This window comes from Podarcis muralis, chromosome 3, assembly GCF_964188315.1.
Source record: "Podarcis muralis chromosome 3, rPodMur119.hap1.1, whole genome shotgun sequence".
NCBI lineage: Eukaryota > Metazoa > Chordata > Lepidosauria > Squamata > Lacertidae > Podarcis > Podarcis muralis.
In genome coordinates this window covers 3,494,716-3,516,206 of record NC_135657.1, presented here as the reverse complement: position 1 = coordinate 3,516,206, position 21,491 = coordinate 3,494,716, and the positions used below count along the sequence as shown (strand labels likewise).

Genomic DNA, 21,491 nt, shown 5'->3' with positions numbered 1-21,491 from the left:
CTCTGGTCCAGGGGGTCACAAAGAGTTGGACAAGACTAAACGACTAAACAACAACAACAACATTTTCTTATAACACAGCCCTATGTAGGGCATGTTGCAGTAATTCGAGTGGAATGCAACCAAAGCATGGGGGGCTGTGACCAAAACAGGCACCTCAAGGAATGGGCGCACATGGTGCACTGGCTTTAACTGTGCAAATGCACTCCCAGCCCGCAGAGAGATCTGGGCATTCATTTCATGCTTCGGCCGATTCCAAGAGCATGTACAAACTGGAGGACCTGTGTCATTAGGTGGTTCGAGAGTCACAAATCACAACCTCAGCAAGTATCCTTGGGGAGAAGAGTCCTCCTCCTGGAGAAAAGCTCCTCAGTTATCGATTTGTTGTTGTGGGGGAAGGAGAAGGCAGGAGTGACCTTTCTAGTGACCCCCGCATCTCGGCTTAGCAGTTCCAAATGGCGCCTGATGCTTAGCTTTTAATGTACAAGTGATAAGAGGGGAATGGCAGATTGACCATGGAAGGAGATAATAATGAATTAAGAACAGAATACAAACACCGGTTCTCGAACAGCTGGCTCCGTTTCCAAACGTTTTGGCTCCCAGACGCTGAAAACCCAGAAGCAAATGCTCCAGTTTTCGAACGTTTTTCGGAACTTGAACATCCTACGTGGCTTCTGTTTTGAGTTTCCCTATTGAATTGAGGTTCCCGCTTTCAGTTTTTGAATGTTTCAGAAGTTGGACGGTCTTCCGGAACGGATTACGTTCGAAAACCGAGGTTCCACTGTATAATGAAACCTGCAAGCGGAACTTGAGCAGAGGAGCATCTCTGCGCTCCTGTTGTTTCCAGCAACAGATATTCAGAAGCACTGCTGGCTTTGCCAGCAGAGGCAGAGCAGAGCCATTGTGGCTGGTAGCTTTTCAAAGAGCCACTTCCGCCTTAAGGAGGAGGTGGGGCTGCAGGCTCTCATGACCCCTCTACGCGCTCAGCCCCTTGCGATTGGGGGGTTCCCTGCTGTGTCACTGGCCAGGCGACCAAGACTTTGGTCACCTCATGAGAAGAGAAGACTCCCTGGAAAAGACCCTGATGTTGGGAAAGATGGAGGGCACAAGGAGAAGGGGACAACAGAGAACGAGATGGTGGGACAGTGTCCTCGAAGCTACCAGCATGAGTTGGACCAAACTGCAGGAGGCAGTGGAAGACAGGAGTGCCTGGCGTGCTCTGGTCCAGGGGGTCACGAAGAGTCGGACATGACTAAACAACAACAACAATTTTCCACATCGTGTGTGTCCTAATGGAAAAGCTCTTGCCTACTCCTTGAATTATGGAATAAAGTCTAACTGGGATTTTGGCGCTTGAACCCCACAAGCGAATTTTCTCCCACAAAGCCCATTTGTTTTAGATCTCAGCTGCCCTGCTTTCTTTCAAAATTGCCCAGGAGGTTGGTATGGGCAAGCGCTGGCTTGTCCAAGGCTTTTCCATTCTCAGCTCTGCGAGGCAACCCAGAGAGAAACCCGGCAGAAAACACCTCTTCCTGAAGCGTTTTGTGAAACCTGGCAGGTGGCGCTTGCAATGGTCCAGACAGGCATCCTTTTTTTCTTGCTTCTGTGGGGGCCTGATGTGCGCGGACTGATCCCTGCTGCTGTTTTCAAGAGCAGGGTACCACTGGGCCAGTAGGAGCTCACGCTAATTTTCTCCTTTCTACACTTCATGGTGGCTTATTATGGGGCAGCGCCGAGGCAGGTCCTGCTGTTTACTGACACCAGAACAAATGACTGGCCTGATAGGAGAAAGGAAACAGCAAGCAGGTGTGTGTGTGTGTGTGTGTGTGTGTGTGTGTGTGTGTGTTCACAGCAATCCTTCAGCGGCGGCACGGTCAAGAGAATTTGACAAGCATCTTGGAAGTCACCTGTTTAAAATTGTTGTGCTGGTTTGCAGGATGCTTTAAAGACCACAAGGAACGAATTCCAGACATGCAAGGAAAAACTTCCAAGGGCAAGCTGTCAAATTTGTAAGGTTAGAGGAGTAGTTCTCAAAGGGCGCAGCACGCCACACAGGTGTGTCAGGAGAGGACGGCAAGTGTGACGGGGAGATTCAAGGACAATCGAAGAAACATCTAAACATTTCAGTGCAGTATAGTCTAGTATAAAGATCAGAAAAGAGAAAGGCTTCTATGTGCTGACGAGTTGAGATTGTTTCAAATGAGACCTAATGCAAATGAGATTGCCTGGCAAAAGCAAGCTCACACCTCTCAATGAGTTTGCATACCTGCTTAAGGTACACACCGAATGTAAGAGGCTCGTTTCTAATTATATTTTGGGAGGGATTACGTAGCAGCATTGTTTCATGCTCTCTGGGTGCCCCATGAGCATATTATAAAGCAGTTGTGCTCTGTGTTAGAAATCAAGCGCTGCAGTGCACTGCTTTTGTTTCCCAATGTATTTCTTATCAATGAAACATTTGGTGTGGAGCAAGCAGATTTTCATTCTGAAAGTGTGGGGCAGAGGAAAAAGCTTGAGAACCACTAGATCAGATCAAGCCTTCCCTTCCCCAGAATGAGAGACCTCCTTCCCTTGGTGTGATTGAGACCTGGCCGGGACCCCAAGAGAAAGAAAGGGAAGTGATTCCCCCCCCAATGCACCCAACCAACCACTTTACCACTTTTCTGGAAAGCCTGACTGCGTTTTTGGGATGAGGATGAATTGATGCTTTTGAATTCTGGTGCTGGAGGAGACTCTTGAGAGTCCCATGGACTGCAAGAAGATCCAACCTCTCCATTCTGAAGGAAACCAGCCCTGAGTGCTCACTGGAAGGACAGATCCTGAAGCTGAGGCTCCAAGACTTTGGCCACCTCATGAGAAGAGAAGACTCCCTGGAAAAGACCCTGATGTTGGGAAAGATGGAGGGCACAAGGAGAAGGGGACGGCAGAGGACGAGATGGTGGGACAGTGTTCTCGAAGCTACCAGCATGAGTTTGACCAAACTGCGGGAGGCAGTGGAAGACAGGAGTGCCTGGCGTGCTCTGGTCCAGGGGGTCACGAAGAGTTGGACACGACTAAACGACTAAACAACAACAAAGCTATAAATAACCACCACACTCCCTGCAGTTGACGGAACACTCCAGTGGAGTTGCATTCAAAGAAAACCTGGGACTCAACCCAAAATTAAGATTTATATCATGGGTGGAGAACCTGGAGCCAACAACTGGCCAAAGCCCAGGTTCCAACTTGGCCTGAGAAGGCTATCTATGGCGACCAGCCGCAGTGGCTACGCTCTGCCTCAACTGTTAGAGGCAATACGCTTCTGAAAGCCACTTGCTGGGAACCACAAGCGGAGTGTGGCTGTGGCCCTCAGAACCTGCTTGCAAGCTTTGCTTGGGGGCACCTGGTTGGCTACTGATAAGAGATGGTGGCCTAGATGGGACAATGGCGTGATCTAGCAGGGCGCGTCTCATGCTCTCTCTTTTGTGCTTGTGCTGAGGACAACTGCATTGTTTCCATGTGCTTGATTCCATCAAGGCAGAGCGAGAGGCAGAGAGAGCCACCTCTGACCCCCCCTCAAATGAGATACCATGCTCCATTGCCCTGTCGGCCCGAAACAGCAACCTTGACATTTTGCGGAGAAGGAAGGGGACCGTTTCCCCGCCGCTGCTTCCTCCTCCAAGACAAACAGGTCGAGGCCTCACATTTGTTGCTGCTCGGACAAAGCCCTTTCCTTTGTTAAGAGGCAGCTATGGGGAGTTAAGGGGGCACGAGGAGGGGGCTCACCCCCAAAGAAAGGGGGCGGTGCAGATAGAGTCAAAGATGCAATGCGTGACCGGGGATTAGTCTTTAAGAGAGAAGGCAATAATTGGAGGGACCCGGCGGCCACTAAAAGCATTATCCACCCCACGACCCTTTCGAGAACAGGGCTCGGTTGCGAGGCACTTTGATAAAGCAAGTGTTGTGCGGGTTCAAGTTTGACTCTGATCAAATCAGACCTTCGAGCTGTCCGTTGTCTCCCTCCAATTGGAAAGATCTCTCCCGATGCCCCATGCACAGAGAGACAAGGCTTTCTCTAGTGTTGCCAGCTGGAAAGGGAGCAGGACGTTTTTCCGTGCAAGCCAGATGCTGGACATGAGAACATAAAATGACTCCAACAGGTCAGGCCAACGGTCCCTCGAGTCCAGCATGCTGTTCTCACAGTGGCTAACCAGATGCATGTGGGGAACCAGGACACAGGACCTGAGCACAAGAGCATCTCTCCTCTCCTGTGACTTCCAGCAACTTCCCCTCCTGTGGCTTCCTCACTCACCTGTCCAGATGCCTTGGTTCCAACCAAGCTGTGCTGTCAGTGGAGGCAGTTCAGTGGAGGGCCTAGGACCCTCGTACCTATGCGACCGTCTCTCCCGATATGCCCTGCGGAGGACCTTAAGGTCCACAAATAGCAACACCCTAGAGGTCCCGGGCGTTTAGGAAGTCAGATTAGCCTCAACCAGGGCCAGTGTCTTTTCAACACTGGCTCCAGCCTGGTGGAACGCTCTGTCTCATGAGACCAGGGCCCTGCAGGCTCTGATTTCTTTCCGCAGGGCCTGTAAGACAGAGTTGTTCTGCCTGGCCTTTGGCTTGGAATCAACTTGATCCCCTCCCCCTCTTTCCTTTCTCCTTCTGTGATGGAACTCCTATTTGGGGACTTCCCTGGCTTTTCTGGCCCACGTAGGACCAGTCTGGATAGTTGGCCTTGGTGAAGATTTGACGTTTTCATCCCTAAAAAGTTTTTGATTTGCGTTTCTACTGAAATGAGGCTGCATTTTAATGTTGTATTTTAATCTTGTTTTTAAGTTGTATTTTAATCAATTGTTTTTATACCTGGTGCTAGCCGCCCTGAGCCCGGTCTTGGCTGGGGAGGGCGGGTTATAAATAAAACAACTTCTTTTTCTTCTTCTTAGTTCATGAAGCTTTAAGGCCCTTTAACACAGAGACGCAGCATCTTGTGAAACGCCCCCCTCCCCAGCGAAAGTAGGAGAACGCACACCCGTTTTTGCCTTGTGCACAGAGACTGGGGTGAAATCCTTGCCCCTGTAGATGAAATCCTCAACTCCCAGTTTGTAAAGACACAGCCAAACAGCAAAAAAACACCACCTAGGTATTTATTAGCAGGAGCGTTGCAGAGGTTGCAGATCTTTCACAAGCTGGCTCTCCGATCTCCATCTTTGGTGGCATCTATGAATGCAAACCACAGAGAACCTTAGCGTCGACCCAAGGGCGCGGGGGGAGAGACCTGCTGCACTATAACTCCCACCAGCCGTAATCGATGGGAGTTTGAGCCCCACAAAATCTGGGGGGGGGGGCCTGCCTCTGCTCTAAGTGCACGAGGACGAAGCAGTCCTGCTCTTTTGCAAACATGAAAAAAATATAGCTTACATCATCCAGGAGAGGCTATTGCATTTGGATCGTGGATCCCCTCCTCTTTGGTGTCCCTGCCCCCTGAGGAGGGGGGGGGGCATTTGTAAAATAATGCCGACTCTCCTCCGATGGAAGAGGCTGCAGATATTGACACCACGACGGACATTGGCACTCTTTGCATATTTCCTGCATCGTGGGATTCCGAAAGCAGCACATGTTACAACTGCTGCCTCTTTCTCTCCTTGCGGAAGAACGAGGCAAAGATGCGCCACTGCCGAGCGGGTTGAAGCAAAAGAAGCCAAACAGCTAAAAGCAGGCAGAATACTCGAAAAACAACAACCTAGAGTGGTCTTAAGCTCCCACAATGCAGAGAGGGCAGATGAGTTTTGCAACCTGGAGTTCTGGACAAGAGGTAGGGTTGAAAGCCAATCAGATGCTAACAGCTTCAAGAGAGCAAGGTGGACGCAGGCAAAATTATCCTCTTAAGTCCTCCCTGGCAGAGGGGGAAAAAAGGCTAATGTACACACTCTTCAGCCCAAGGCAAGTTGATAAAAGATCTCCACCTCATGGTTCTAGTCCTCCTGAAGGCCCCTGCTGATAAAAGCAGGTGTTCATGTATGAAAACCAATACAAAGCATAGAATCGTTTTAAAAAGGGCGATTGTTCATTAGAAATAGGGGGAGAAAACCACCCCGGTGTAAAATGGGACACTGCTGAGTGCAAAAAGGCAGGTTTCAAATTGCAGGTGGCTGTACTCCCAGAGACTAGCCTTTTGCAGCAGGAGGTTGCCATTCCCCTTCTGCCTGGAGGCCTCAAGAGGACCGAGGTTCAAAGACGTGGCCTTGAATGCTCCCAGCTCCGCCCGTCTCTCTCAGTCCAGCCTTTTCACCATGTAGGGCCCATCCAGTTCGTAGCCGATCTTCCTGTAGTAGTCCCTGGTGCCCACACCTGTAAGCAAAAGTGGGGAAATGGGTCAGTGCGAGGAGTCTGTGCAAGAAAAGATGCTCTGTGGAGGGTATCCCGTCATGGACTGGTTGGACAAGGAGGAATGGTGGGAGGAGCTGGTTGGGAAACCACTAAGGGAAGAAGGATCAGAGCCCGGGGAGTGGTGGTGGGACAGTGATGAGCAGAGGGAGAAGAGGGAGGAGACTGGGGAAAGGAGACGTCGGAAGCAGAAGGGTAACTGTTAGTTTCTGTTTGCTTAGAGCAGGGGTCTGCAACCCGCGGCTCCGGAGCCGCATGTGGCTCTTTTACACCTTTGCCGCGGCACCGGGGCAGATACTAGCGAGGGGAGGAGGCGCATTGTGCGCCCCGACACTCTCCACTGTGGCGGGCGCTGTACTGGCTGTGACGCCACATGGGGGCGGTGCGTGCGTTAGTCACGCACCGTCCCGACGTCACCTTCCCGCCCGCTGTCAGAACGTGGCTCCGGAGATATATTTGTTTTAAATGTCGCAATGGTTTTGCGGCTCCCAGGTTTTTTTCCTTTGGAAACGGGTCCAAGTGGCTCTTTTTGTCTTAAAGGTTGCAGACCCCTGGCTTAGAGTCACAAGACTCTGTTTACATTCCAGAGACATTCCATACTGTTGGAAGTCTCACGGGAGGCGGATGTGACGTACTGGTTTCCTGTTCCTTTGTTGTTCAGTTGCTCTCTGCCTTTCACAGAGAGAGGATGTGTTTTCTGTCTGCGTAGTAAGAAATAAAGCATAGCGATGTAGCCATAAATCTCATCACTTCCGTGTGCTGCTTTGATTCTCTGCTGAACGGGGGATGTGCCTGGAGCCTTATCAAAGGCTCAGGTCATTAATTATCGTCGGAGGGCGATTCCGAAGGACTCGGCCGGAGAACGATGAGCTTTATCAGCTCGGTTGAACGCAGATTCCGACAGTAACAGGGCTCAGTGAGCTGGGAGAGTCGGTGGCAGAGAGAAGTTTGTCACGGCTAAAATGGCCGCTGTTTCTTTAATGCTTAAAAAGCTGGGCCAGCTTGAGTCAGCGGCCTGCACTGGGTTGTATATATAGAGTGAGAAATGTTACATTTGTTGTTGGGTTGGTTGGTTGGTTAGTGAAAGCTGGTAATGTTGGTGTGTACAGTTGGTCAGTCACTTTTGCACAAAGACTTTTAAGAATAAAAGCAGAAAGCACTCTGCAAGGATATTCTTGTGGACTCTTTTATGCCAACAAGGGTCTGTGGACCAGGCTGAGGAGACAAAGGGAGGTCAGAACCCTTTCCTTTTTTTTTTTTTAACAAACACTGACAAAGTTCAGAATCAGAGGCAGAAGAAGAAGAAGCAGGAGAGGAGGCAGACCAAGGGGCAGAGATGAGTCAGGCGGGGAAAGAGTCACGGGGGTCTCCCCCTCCTGCCACAACAAGCTCCCTTGCATCCATCTCCCAGTGCCAGAAGAGGCCTGAAAAGGGCAGAGGAGGGGTTGGCTTCATGTAGGCACAGTCTCCAATTGCTTGGGAAGATAAGCCAGTTTGGAATCAACATGGCATCTGGCCCATCTGAACTCTTCCGTTGCTGCTCCCAATATGCAAATCCAACTTAGTAATGTCTACTGCATAGCAGGGGGTTGGATTAGATGACCCACGGGGTCCCTTGCAACAATTCTACAGTACTCCAGTCTTCCGTAGCCTGCTGCCTTCCAGCTATTTCGGACCACAACGGTGCTGGCTGGGGCTGATGGGAGTTGTAGTGCAAAACAGCTGGAAAGTGCCAAGCGGGGGAGCATGCAACTCTACTCTGACTGGCAGAGGCACTCCCCAGATCTGCCCTGCCCTGCCACCCGAGATCTTTTAAAACTGGGAACCGAACCTGCGGCTTTCTGTGCCTAGAAGAATGCGCCCTACCACAGCTCAGGCTTCCACATGCAACCCGCCTCCCTCTTTTTTAACTGCAAAACATCTGAATGCACATTCCAGGCTTCCACTGAGGCTAGGGGAAATGAAATTAACGGGGCGGGGGGAGAGGGAGAGACTTGAACCCGGATTCACCTCTCGTTTTTGAACAAAAGCGAAGGAGTGGTAAATCTATGGAAGGAACCCAGATCATTACGGAGGACTGAAGAGGCTCGGTCGCAGTCCCGAGCGCCGGCTGGCCTCTCCGGAGCCCACACAGCTCATCCTTTATCTCCACTCCAGAAGCACTTCTGCGTTCGGAGGCCACAATTAATTCCCCCCCCCACCCACTCCTTGCGTGGGAAGGGGATTTGCAAAACACAATTGTCTCCCACAAAGGCTCCTTCCCTCCCTCCTATTCCTCTCCTCTGCTCCTTAATCAGATCCTGCCGCGCTCAAATCTTGGCTAAGCCCCGCTTGCGAGGAACAGCGGCTCTCCGTTAGCGTCCAGCGGAGAGGCAGAACCATTACAGGATAAACAACAGCTGCACACCCCCCTGCCGGGCTGAAAGCAGCACAGAGGCTTCTAGTACCCCTCACGGGAAGTTTGTTCGAGAGCTTTATCCCGGCGGAGGCCGATGGGTCAGGGCAGAGAGGGCTCTGCCTCGCCAAACTTGGCCCACCTTCAGCAGCCCCGAACTTCCATCTTAGTTACAAGCCCAAGGCGTGGCAACGAACTCTCAGCTTCCTCCTTCTTAGGCCGCATTTGCAACACCCATTACAGCAAATGGCATTCCCACCAAAGAATTCTAAGAACATTAGAAGGGTAAGGCCCACAGCAGGCAGGATTCAACCTCATGACCAACTCTCCCCTCCTGTGGTTTTCATCCTGGCTAGCAGCCACCCATAGCCCTCTCCTCCTCCGTGAATCTGTCCAATCCTCTTCTAAAGCCACCCAAATTGGTGGCCATCATAGTTCCATAGTTTACCTATGGCTTCGACTGGCTGGCTAAACCAGGTGCACACAGGCGATGGATCTCAAGCCCTTGGTGAGTGGGGCATCGCCTGCGTGCAAAGGCAGGCTCCGCAGGTTGAGCGGATGAGACCGAGAGTGGGTCCAATTGTCAAGAAGGTGGTTTCTGCGCCTGCACTGTACAGGGAAATGAGGGGGCAGGTGGGGCTTCTCCACCTGGAACGGGAGGCCATCTAGGGAAAAGAAAACTCTAATGCTAAGCTTCCAGTGCCTTGCGGCAGTGAGAAAGGCTTCAGGAGTAAACCCTGACGAACAATCTGTACCCACTGCCTTGTGGGATATAATTGGGAGGAGAAAGGCTAAGGAGTAAACCCAATAAGCACATGAGACGTAACCGGCTGTGTTCTTAGATAAATAAGATATATTATTCATAGTATCAAATTGTAAATTTCAACAGAAGGAACTTGTAAAGTTCAAGAAACGAACAAAGCAGAAGGCTTTGTGAAAGGATTTTGTGGAACTGTAACAACCTTTTATAAGGGACGCGGGTGGCGCTGTGAGTTAAGCAACAGAGACTTGCCGACAGAAGGTCGCAGTTCGAATCTCCTGTTGCTCGGTCCCTGCTCCTGCCAACCTAGCAGTTCGAAAGCACGTCAAAGTGCAAGTAGATAAATAGGTACCGCTCCAGCGGGAAGGTAAATGGCGTTTCCGTGCGCTGCTCTGGTTCGCCAGAAGCGGCTTAGTCATGCTGGCCACATGACCCGGAAGCTGTACGCTGGCTCCCTCGGCCTGTAAAGCGAGATGAGCGCCACAACCCCCGAGTCGTTCACGACTGGACCTAATGGTTAGGGGTCCCATAACCTTTTTAACAACCTTTCATGTGGATGGTTTGGACTTTACGAACAGACAGGTGGAGTAGACACCATTACATGGATGGCCCTTATGCATGCACTGGCCATAGAATGATCTGATCCATTGGATCTTCTGCTTTGTTTGTTGAACTTTATGAGTTACTTCTGTTGAAATTTACAATTTGATACTATGAATAGTATACCTTATTTATCTAACAACACAGCTGGTTACGTCTTGCCTGTTTATTGAGTATGCTTTACGTGACCATAGGTTTGTTTGTTGCTGCTAAGGAGTAAACCCTACACAAATCTGGAGTGCAGTCCTTAAGGCGGTTGGACGGCACCTTGTATGCCTCTTTCTGGCAACTCCTACAGCCAAGCTGGTGCCCAATGTATTGCTCTGCTTTCCTTTGGACCACACCAGCAGGGCTGAGAGTGGGGGGGGCAGGCTGTATTCTCTTCTGGGCAGCCCAGGACCTCCACACACAAAATTCCCAGGCTTCTGTGAAGTACTTCCTATTATCCATGCTGGATCTTCCAAAACTCAACTTCATCGGGGAGCTGTAGTTCATTAAGAGTTGTTAGGAGATACCGCCCCCCTTCATTCTCTTCCCAGAGCTAAAATTCCTAGAGATGTTGTACAATCCATCTCTTTTCCCAGGGAGCTCTGAGCATTGTAGCTCTGGAGGAGGAAAAGGCTGCAGGTTCCTCAGTTGTATCATATGCCCTGAAATCCATTCCCTGGGATTTTTACGCAGGAAGGAGAACGGGCACTGCAATGTTGACCACTGGACTGCACTCCAGTCGGTCAGGCTGCCTCTGGGAAGTGCAGCCGCCAAAATTTCGGGGTCCCTGCTGGGTGACGACAAACCCTCCAAGCAAACTGTCGCCCCTGGGAAGGCTCAAGCTATGCCTGCCTTGAGTTGTGTTCATGCCCTGCTCATCCAAGGTCTCAGAATCTTGCGGCTCAGCAAAATGCAGACTTAGCTGAGAGTTAGGTATATTCGCCTCTCTGAGTGACGCACACTCCAGCATCAGGCAAGAAGTGGCGGTCAATGAAAAGGGCATCCTATTACCCTTTTCTGCGCCTCTGCTGCTGCAATTCTCTCTCTCTCTCTTAAAATAATTTTTATTGGGATTTTATTTACAACATAACACAACCCCCCGAATACACAAATCCACCCTCATTAAACATGAACATAACGTAAGTGAGCATAACATACAACAATACAAACAACCAAATAAAAGACTTCCTTTATCCTGTATCTGGCCTCCTTATTTACTTCTTATAAACTGTTTCCTTTATGAATAATCATTAAGATTTTTCTAATTATAACAAAGTCTTCTGCAGACATTAATTGAAACAAGTCCAGGTATGTATTTTAGGGCACTGTTTTGCGAAGTATTCCCTCCCATGCTTTTTGAAGCTCTGGTTTAGTGTGATCTCTAATTGCCTCTGTTAATCTAGCCAGTTCAATATACAGTGGTACCTCAGGTTGCGAACGGGATCCGTTCTGGAGGCCTGTTTGCAACATGAAAAGAGTGCACAGTGGCGCGTCTGAGCACGAACGGGTTGCAATTCACTGCTTCTGCACATGCGCATGACACCATTTTGCGCTTCTGCGCATGCGCGAGAGGCAAAACCCGGAAGTAACCCTTTCCGGTACTACCGGGTTGCCATGTAACCTGAAAGAACGTAACATGAAGCAAACGTAACATGAGGTATGACTGTACTCTAACAGTTTATCTTGCCATTCCTTTTTTGTTGGCACAGTTTCTTTCCCCCCCAGTTTTTAGCAATTAGGATCCTTGCCGCTCCTGTAGAATTCTCATTCAATATGTGGAAGAGGATGCTTTTAATAGAGTCATGGAAACTGTGGAGTCGAAAGAGATCGCAAGCATCATTTAGTCCAACCTTCTGCAATGCGGGGACCTCAGCTTCTGCGAGGGGGGATCCTACCATATCCCCATCACTGCAGAGTGTTTTCTTACCCCACAGGAGAGGACAGAACAGGTCCAAGGCCTACCACCACCGGCACATGCACACTGCAGCCACCACACTGGGAACTTATTCTCTATCATGTCAGCATACAAAGTGCTGTGAGCAATGAGCAACTCACCTTACCCTAACAACCCCGCAGAGGTTTAGGGTTGTTAGGCAGTGAGAAGCTCAGGGTCCACCCAGAGAACTATGTGGAACAATCACAACCATCTGAAGATGGTTTGCCCAAGGTCTAAGCACACAGCACCGCTGAGATTTTAAATAATATGCAGGGTTGACTACCAGAATCCAACCGTTTATTTATCTTCCATTATACCGAACGGTATAATGGTATAAAGGTCTTACAGTCATACCTCGTTATGTTTGCTTCATGTTACGTTTTTTCAGGGTGTGTCCCGCGGCGACCCGGAAGTACCGGAAAGGGTTACTTCCGGGTTTTGCAGCTCGCGAATGCAGACAAGCACCAAATCGTGCCTTGCACCTGTGCAGATTCGGCGCTTCAGGTTGCGGGCGTTTCATGTTGCGAACGGGCCTCTGGAACGGATCCCGTTCACAACCAGAGGTACCACTGTATACTGAATTATACCTCTCCATTCTGAAGGAAATCAGCCCTGAGTGCTCACTGGAAGGACAGATCCTGAAGCTGAGGCTCCAAGACTTTGGCCACATCGTGAGAAGAGAAGACTCCCTGGAAAAGACCCTGATGTTGGGAAAGATGGAGGGCACAAGGAGAAGGGGACGACGGAGGATGAGATGGTGGGACAGTGTTCTCAAAGCTGCCAGCATGAGTCTGACCAAACTGTGGGAGGCAGTGGAAGACAGGAGTGCCTGGCGTGCTCTGGTCCAGGCGGTCACGAAGAGGCGGACACGACTAAACAACAACATACTGAAAGGGCTGCCACATGGAAGGCAGAGCAAGTTTGCTTTCTCCTGCTCTGGAGGACAGGACTCGAACCCATGGCTTCAAGGAGATTCTGACTCAACATCAGGAAGAACCTTCTGACGGTAAGAGCTACTTGACGCTGGAACGGATTTCCTTAGGAGGTTGTGGACTCTCCTTCCTTTGAGGTTTATAAACAGGCTTTGGATGGCCATCAGTCATGGGTGCCTTAGCTGAGATTCCTGCACTGCAGAGGGTGGGACTTGATGGCCCTTTGGTGTCCCTTCCAACCCTAGAATTCTCTGATTCTAACATCCTTCATCATTCCAAAATAGACACACCTCTCTCGTTCTCTTTTAAGAATGAATCATGTTTAGTTTGAGGGTTGGTGGATGAGAAGGTAAGAAGTGTCTGCTGGATCAGGCCAAGGGCCCAACTAGTCCAGCATCCTGTTTCTACCATGGGTAGGCAAACTAATGTTTTAATGTTGTATTTTAATCTTGTTTTTAAGTTATACAGCGGTGCCCCGCAGGACGAATGCCTCGCAAGACGGAAAACCCGCTAGACGAAAGGGTTTTCCGTTTTGGAGGTGCTTCGCAAAACGAATTTCCTATGGGCTTGCTTCACAAGACGAAAATGTCTTGCGAGTTCCTGCAGGGTTTTTTTCCCTCTCCCCCCCTTTTCCCCAAGCCTCTAAGCCGCTTATCAGCTGATCCGCTAAGCCGCTTAACAGCTATCCGCTAAGCTGCTAAGCCGCTTAACAGCTGATCGCTAAGCCGCTTATCAGCTGACCCGCTAAGCCGCTTATCAGCTGATCCGCTAAGCCACTTAACAGCTGATCCGCTAAGCCGCTTATCAGCTGATCCGCTAAGCTGCTAAGCCACTTAACAGCTGATCGCTAAGCCGCTTAACAGCTGATCGCTAAGCCGCTTATCAGCTAAGCTGCTAAGCCGCTTAACAGCTGATCCGCTAAGCCGCTAATAGCGCTAATCCGCTAATGGGCTTGCTTCGCAAGACAAAAAACCGCAAGACGAAGAGACTCGCGGAACGGATTCTTATCGTCTTGCGAGGCACCACTGTGTTTCAATCAATTTGTTTTTATATCGGCTGTTAGCTGCCCTGAGCCCGGCCTTGGCTGGGGAGGGCGGGGTATAAAAAATAATTTTTTATTTTAGTATCATTATAAGGCCCGGGGGCCGGATCCTGCCCAATTACCTTCTCAATCTGGCCCGCGGATGGTCTGGTCTAGGAGTCGGCGTGTTTTTACATGAGTAGAATGTGTCCTTTTATTTAAAATGCACCTCTGGGTTATTTGTGGGGCATAGTTATTTGTTTATTTCCCAAAAAAAATTTAGTCCGGCCCCCCACAAGGTCTGAGGGACAGTGGACCGGCCCCCAGCTGAAAAAGTTTGCTGACCGCTGGTTCTCAATAGGGTCAAACCAGATGTCCCAAAGGGAAACTGAGTGCAGGACAAGTGCTCTCTCTGCATGCGATTCACAGCGGCTTGTATTCACAGGAATATCCTGCCTCTGACATGGGAGGGAGCACAGCGCCTTCTCCTCCACGACCTTGTCTAATCCTCTTAGCAGGAAAGGCTTCATTACAGAAGTCAGATTACTCTCCAGTTTGCCTACGTACTTCTGTTTCGTCAGCGTCAAGTACGTAGGAGATGCAAAGGCTTCTCTCCTGCCCTGGATGTGTGCTCGTGCGGGGTTTTCATTATTCAGCGATGAGAAAAAGTCTATCGGAACATGCTCAGAGGCATTCCTAAGAATGCAAGGAGAGCCTGCTGGGTCAGGCCAATAGGGGTGCATCTGGTCCAGCGTCCTGTTCTCATAGCGGCCAACCAGGAAACCTGAAGCAGGATCTGACCAAAAGGACACTCTCCCCTCCTGTGGTTTTCAGCAACTGGCAATCAGACGCGTCACCGCCTCAGACTGTGGAGGCAGAGCCGAGCCGTCCTGGCTAGTAGCCATCGATAGCCCTCTCCTCCTCCATGAATTTGCCCAATCCTCTTTTAAAAGTCTCCAAGTTGGTGGCCATCACTGCCTCCTGCGGCAGGGAGTTCCATAGTTTAACTATGTGCTGCGTGAAGGTCAGGGAGCTGCCATCAGAAAAGGGAAGGGAGGCAGAGGGGCCGTTGGGATACAGGGAGGTTCTGAAAATATTGCGAAGCAGTTCCTCTTCTTGCAGTGGGGAAAGCTACACCTCCAGTGGGGAAGCGAGGAAGGGACCAGAGGAGGATGCTGGGAGCCCCTCTGAGGGTGGGGGAAGCCACCCCTCTAGGGTAAAGGAGGGGAAAGGGCTAGAGGATGCTGCAGGAAGCTTCGGCACTGCTCCTGGCCAAGCCAGCCAGGAGGGAAACACGCCTCTTCTGTCGCCCACCTTGCGCAGAGGAGTAAAAGACAAAGAAGGAAGGAAACGACTGGGGGTGACTAAGTTCTTATGTTGGACCCGGAAAGAACCACTCCTGGATTCTGCTAGCGATTGAGGCAGACGTGAACTGATGGTTCTGCACTGTAAATAGTTTTTGCACCAAAATAAAGCCTGTAAAAGGGACGCGGGTGGCGCTGTGGGTAAAAGCCTCAGCGCCTAGGGCTTGCCGATTGAAAGGTTGGCGGTTCGAATCCCCGCGGCGGGGTGCGCTCCCGTTGCTCGGTCCCAGGGCCTGCCAACCTAGCAGTTCGAAAGCACCCCCAGGTGCAAGTAGATAAATAGGGGCCGCTTACCGGCGGGAAGGTAAACGGTGTTTCCGTGTGCTGCGCTGGCTCGCCAGATGCAGCTTTGTCACGCTGGCCACGTGACCCGGAAGTGTCTCCGGACAGCGCTGGCCCCCGGCCTCTTAAGTGAGATGGGCGCACAATCCCAGAGTCTGTCAAGACTGGCCCGTACGGGCAGGGGTACCTTTACCTTTACTTAAAGCCTGTAAAAGACAGGTCGGAGTCCTGCCTGGTTACTCACGAGCAACCACCACTGACACCTGACATTTCCTTTCATTCCTCCTCCCATTTGTAGCTGAAATAAGCCACCCTTGGTTCAAATTAAGCCACACTCAATCATTTCAGTGCTAAAAAGGACTCGATCAATTTCAGATTCTAAAGAAAAGGGAGGTCATAACAGATGCTGTTATTTGCATGCAGGTGAATGCTTAAGGTGGCCCATCAGAGATTCTTCAGCTGTGAATCTTGCATCGCAGGGGGTTGAGGTTGTTGGGTATGTTCAGTCTGGAGAAGACAGGCAATAGGAGAGCCATCTTCAAATATCTGAAGGGCTGTCGCATGGAAGATGGAGCAAGCTTGTTTTCTCCTTGGCGAGAGCCAGTGTGGCGTAGTGGTTAAGAGTCTCGTAATCTGGTGAACTGGGTTCACTTCCCCGCTCCTCCACATGCAGCTGCTGGGTGACCTTGGGCCAGTCCCACTTCTCTGAAGTCTCTCAGCCCCACTCACCTCACAGAGTGTTTGTTGTGGGGGAGGAAGGGAAAGGAGAATGTTAGCCACTTTGAGACTCCTCAAAGGGAGTGAAAGGCGGAATATCAAATCCAAACTCCTCCTCCTCCTCCTCTTCTTCTCCTCCTCCTCCTCCTCCTCCTCCTTGCCCCTGAGGGTAGGAACTGAACCAATGGCTTCAAATTACAAGAAAGGAGATTCCGACTGAATACAGTCATACCTCGAGTTGAAGTAGTTGAGTGTTTTTGGGTTGCGCTCCGCGGTGACCGGAGGGGAAGCGAACCCAGTTCACCAGAAGTAACGGAAGGGGTTACTTATGGGTTTCGCTGCTTGCGCAGACGCTCAAAATGACGTCAGGCACATGCGTGGAAGCGGCGAATCGTGACCCGCGCACATGCAGGTTGCGTTCTGCTCTGGATGTGAACGGGGCTCCAGAACGGATCCCATTCGCATCCAGAGGTACCACTGTATATGGAAAAACTTTCTGACAGTAAGAGCTGTTCGACTGAGGAACGGTCTCCCTCGGGAGGTTGTGGGCTCTTCTACCTTGGAGGTTTTTAAGCAGAGCTTGGATTGCCATCTGTCATGGATGCTTTAGCTGCGATTCCTGCGTTGCAGGGCGGTGGACTGGATGACTCTCAGGGTCCCTTCCAACTCTACAGTTCTATGATTGTAGCCTCCCTCCTCCTCCTCCTCCTTTTTTCCCTACTGCAGCAGCAGCAACTCCCACCACCCAACCGATGCAGCTGGGGTGAGGCGGAGCGGCTGCGGAGTCATTAATGAAATATCGCCGTCTCTCTAGGAGACCAATGAGATGTAATCGCTCCATCTGGAGCTCTGTGGTGGCTCCGAGATTGTTTCCAACGGTACAAAAGGAAACCTAATGGATGCGTCCGGAGCGGTGCTGATGGCAGGCCCCCTCACCCCCACCAAAATAAAACAAAAGGCCTAAGTGAGATGGAATTAGCCTGCAGATGGGCAGAGCGCCCAGCCTCCCCGACGCCCAAATATTAATGTCAGGCTGCTGATCGTTAGGCTCCCTTTTAATGAAGTAGAAAATTCGAGCGTAAACTGTTTGCCATTTCAAAATCCATACCATACGTTTCCATCGTTAGCTCTTCTTTCTTACAGAGGGAGATTATTTCTATTTATTTGCCTTTTATTTATTGCATTTCTAGTCTACTTCAAAGCGGCTCAAGATGGCGAATATCAGGGTCTCCCAAACTTGGGTCTCCTGCTGTTTTCGGACTACAAGTCCCATCATCCCTGACCACTGGTCCTGCTAGCTAGGGATGATGGGAGTTGTAGTACGAAAACATCAGGGGAGCCAAGTTTGGGAAAGCCTAGAGCAGCCTTTCTCAACCTGTGGGTCCCCAGATGTTGTTGAACTACAACTCCCATCACCCCTAGCCAGCAAGGCCAGAGCTCAGGGGTGATGGGAGTTGTAGTCCAACAACATCTGGGGACCCACAGCTTGAGAACTGCTGGCCTTGAGTATATGGTCCTCTCCCTGCCCCCATTTAATCCCCACACCAGTGAGGTAAGCCAGGTTAAGAGAGGCAGTGACTGGCCCAAGCTCACCTAGTGAGCTTTTTGGCCGTGCGGGGATTTGAACCCATGTCCCCCCAGACGCTAGCCTAACACTCTAACCACTACACCACACTGCAGGTCTACGAGAGGAAAAGGGGTGTGATAGCAGGACATCTGCTCTGCATGCAGAAGACCCTGGGTTCGATGTCCATTTTAAAACTATTTTTTCCTTATACACGACATCTGCAGCAAGAATCCTGGTGGCTTAGTACCCAAAAGGGAATCAGTTACCCACTAGGGGAGAATGGTTATGTAAGCTTTCAGAATATTCAGAATTAACCAAATTGACAGATATAATAAGACAAAAGCCCAAAAGCGAAGTGAAAAAGGAATGGGAGCGCCTAAACGAATACCTTAAAAGCCAAGGTTCGAGGACAGAAATCTGGCTGAGTCTGGAATAACCTTGTGAAGTGAAAGGATAAGAAAGAGGGATTTCTATCTAGATGCTAGGATAAAGATGATAAGGAAAACAGGAAGACACAAGGAGAGGTAAAGGAGGTGCTGTGGGATTGGTGGAAGTCAATGTTTGCTTTTCTTTTTAGTGTTTATATTATTAATTTGTAAGATTTGGATTTGGATTTTTTTTGTATGCTTGTTTTTGTGTTTTGTGTATTGTTATTTTTCATTGTTGTGTGAAGAATACTAATAAAATTAATATTTTTAAAAAATTATTATTATTATTATTATTATTATTATTATTAGGGATCTGTCAAGCAGAGGAGGCCCTGGAAAGCCAGTATCGGGCAGAAGGGACAGCGAGGAGTGAGGCAACTGCATGTGTGCTTTGTCATTCCATGGGGAGTCACAGGGATGGACTCAGCAGGAAGGAAGCCTCGCAGATAAGTCAACCCTGATAGACAGCAATGTCTCTCCAGGGTTTCAGGCAGCGCTCCTTTACACAATGCATAGCTGAACTATGGAACTCCCTCCCACAGGAGCCCGTGCTGGATGGCTATAAAAAGAGGACTGGAAGTTAAGGCTATCAATGGCTCCGAGCCACAGTGGCTATGCTCCACTTTCATGGCCAGCGGCAGAGATGCTTCTGAATCCCGGTTGCTGGAAAGCACAGGAGGGGAGGGTTGCTCTTGGATTCAAATCCTGATCACGGGTTCACCAGAGGCCTGTGGTTGGCCGCCGTGAGAACAGCATGCTGGACTAGATGGGCTCCCATTGGCCAGATCCAGCAGGGGTCTTTGCATGTTCTTATGAGGCATAAGAGACAACACATTTGACAAAAATCCATATAGTTAAAGCTCTGGTTTTCCCAGTAGTGATGTATGGAAATGAGAGCTGGACCATAAAGAAGGCTGATCGCTGAAGAATGGATGCTTTTGAATTCTGGTGCTGGAGGAGACTCTTGAGAGTCCCATGGACTGCAAGAAGATCAAACCTCTCCATTCTGAAGGAAATCAGCCCTGAGTGCTCAATGGAAGGACAGCTGAGGCTCCAGTACTTTGGCCACCTCATGAGAAGAGAAGACTCCCTGGGAAAGAAAGACCCTGATACTGGGAAAGATGGAGGGCACAAGGAGAAGGGGACGACAGAGGACGAGATGGTGGGACAGTGTTCTCGAAGAGACCAGCATGAGTTTGACCAAACTGTGGGAGGCAGTGGAAGACAGGAGTGCCTGGCGTGCTCTGGTCCAGGGGGTCACGAAGAGTCAGAAACGACTAAACAACAATATGAGGCATACAGTGGTACCTCCTGTTACATACGCTTCAGGTTACATACGCTTCAGGTTACATACGCTTCAGGTTACAGACTCCGCTAACCCAGAAATAGTACCTCGGGTTAAGAACTTTGCTTCAGGATGAGAACAGAAATCGTGCTCCGGCGGGGCAGCGGCAGCGGGAGGCCCCATTAGCTAAAGTGGTGCTTCAGGTTAAACACAGTTTCAGGTTAAGAACAGACCCCCGGAACGAATTAAGTACTTAACCTGAGGTACCACTGTATTTCTTCCAACAGAGAGCTTGTGTGTGCGCAGCATGCCTCCCTCTGCCCCCCCCCGCCCCCCAAAACGAACACAGAACCATAGAACTGCCGTGCTGGAAGGGGCTGCAAGGGCCATCCAGTCCAACGCCTTGCACTGCAGGAATCCTTTGCCCTGCGTGAGGCTCGAACCCACAACCCTTGAGATTAAGAGGCTCATGTTTTGGCCGACCGAGCTACAGATATTCCGAGGTTCAATGGCAGGAAGGAGAGCGGAGTCCTCAGTCCTGCGGCAGCTCAATTTCCCCCTTTTGTTTCTCAAAGGAGCTGGCCAACGAACGGACAGCCAGCTCGGACGTCATCGCTTCCCGGAGTCCTCCCCTCCTTCCCAGACCCGGCGGCTGCAGTGCCCACTCAGGCATTCAGCATTTCTGGCCTGTGTCCATGTTAATTTTCTACTTGACGGCACACAAATCGAAATCTGGTCTGGGGGAAAGCTGATCAGCCCCGCTACGTGGTAATTAATTCGCGGCGCAGAAGCGCAACGCTGGCAAGGCGGGCCCCCCTGCCCCAGCGCTGCCCCACAGGAGAGGTGGGACGTCATTGAAATGACGGCGAGCGGGGGGGGGGGGAGGATATTTTTATCTCCCTTCCCCACCACCACCGGCTCACGCACAGACCCAACATAAAATAGCAAGGCATTAAACATCTTCGAAATGACTAAGGAGCATGTTGCGAACATTGCTGGACTGAAGTCTCTGATCGGAGAGTGATGGCATGCACAAAGCATTTTTTTTTTCAATGGGGAAAGGGGAGAGATAGGGGGCAAAGGGCAGTCCTGGTCTGTGCCTGGCCGCTCCTTTGGGTCGTCCTTTCAGCTGGGGAGTCCTAGGAGCTGGGGAGTTTGCAGAAGAAGCCTGTGGGAGTCAGGGGGCAAAGATCTAGAGCAGCAGTAGGCAAGGGGGGCAGGATTAGACAACTTCAGGGTGGAAAGGGCCATCTCAGGACATCTTCAGGAGAGGAAAAGGCTAAGGAGTAAACCCTACACAAATCCGGAATGGAGTCCTTAAGGGGGTTGGATGGCACCTTGTACGCCTCCTTACGGCAGCCAAGCTGGGGCCAAACATCTTGCTCTGCTATGGACCACATCAGCCAGGCTGAGAAGGGGGTCATTTGGGAAGGCCAGGACCTCCATGCACACTGCCCAGGCTTGCAGGAGGTCAGTCTGCTGCTGCTAACGCAGTTGTTTGACTTCACCCCTGGAGGTGTGCTCCATTGTCCATCAAGACATACAAATACCGACGACAACAACATGCAGAATGGCTCTGCTTTGGCTCCATGCAATGCTTCTGAGTACCAGTGGCTGGAAACCACAGAAGGGGAGGCACTAGACACAGGTTTCGGGGAAAACATTTGGAGCCGGCAAGTTACCCCAAAGGTTTGGCCGCCGCCCTCGTTTTAGATCGAACTTCCTACTCACAGAGATTTCTCCTCTGGGTTTCCATCCAAGCGTTCTCTCCCCTGCTATAAAAGCACAATTTCTATAGCCTCCTTAATCTCCTCTTTTTTGGAGAATGCCTAGGAAAGGGGAGATGGAGATGT

The 21,491-nt window shown here is 50.5% G+C and overlaps 1 protein-coding gene across 1 annotated transcript in view; it reads right to left on the bottom strand.

The window, feature by feature from the left end:
- Positions 1–5,106: 5,106 nt before the first annotated feature.
- The window catches only part of ELP3 (elongator acetyltransferase complex subunit 3), a 98,706-nt gene continuing 82,321 nt past the window's right edge, over positions 5,107–21,491 (bottom strand). The window contains exon 15 of the mRNA XM_077925378.1: positions 5,107–6,327. Within this exon, the coding sequence (XP_077781504.1) occupies positions 6,251–6,327 (77 nt within the window). The 3' untranslated portion in view covers positions 5,107–6,250. The remainder of the gene's footprint in view (positions 6,328–21,491) is intronic.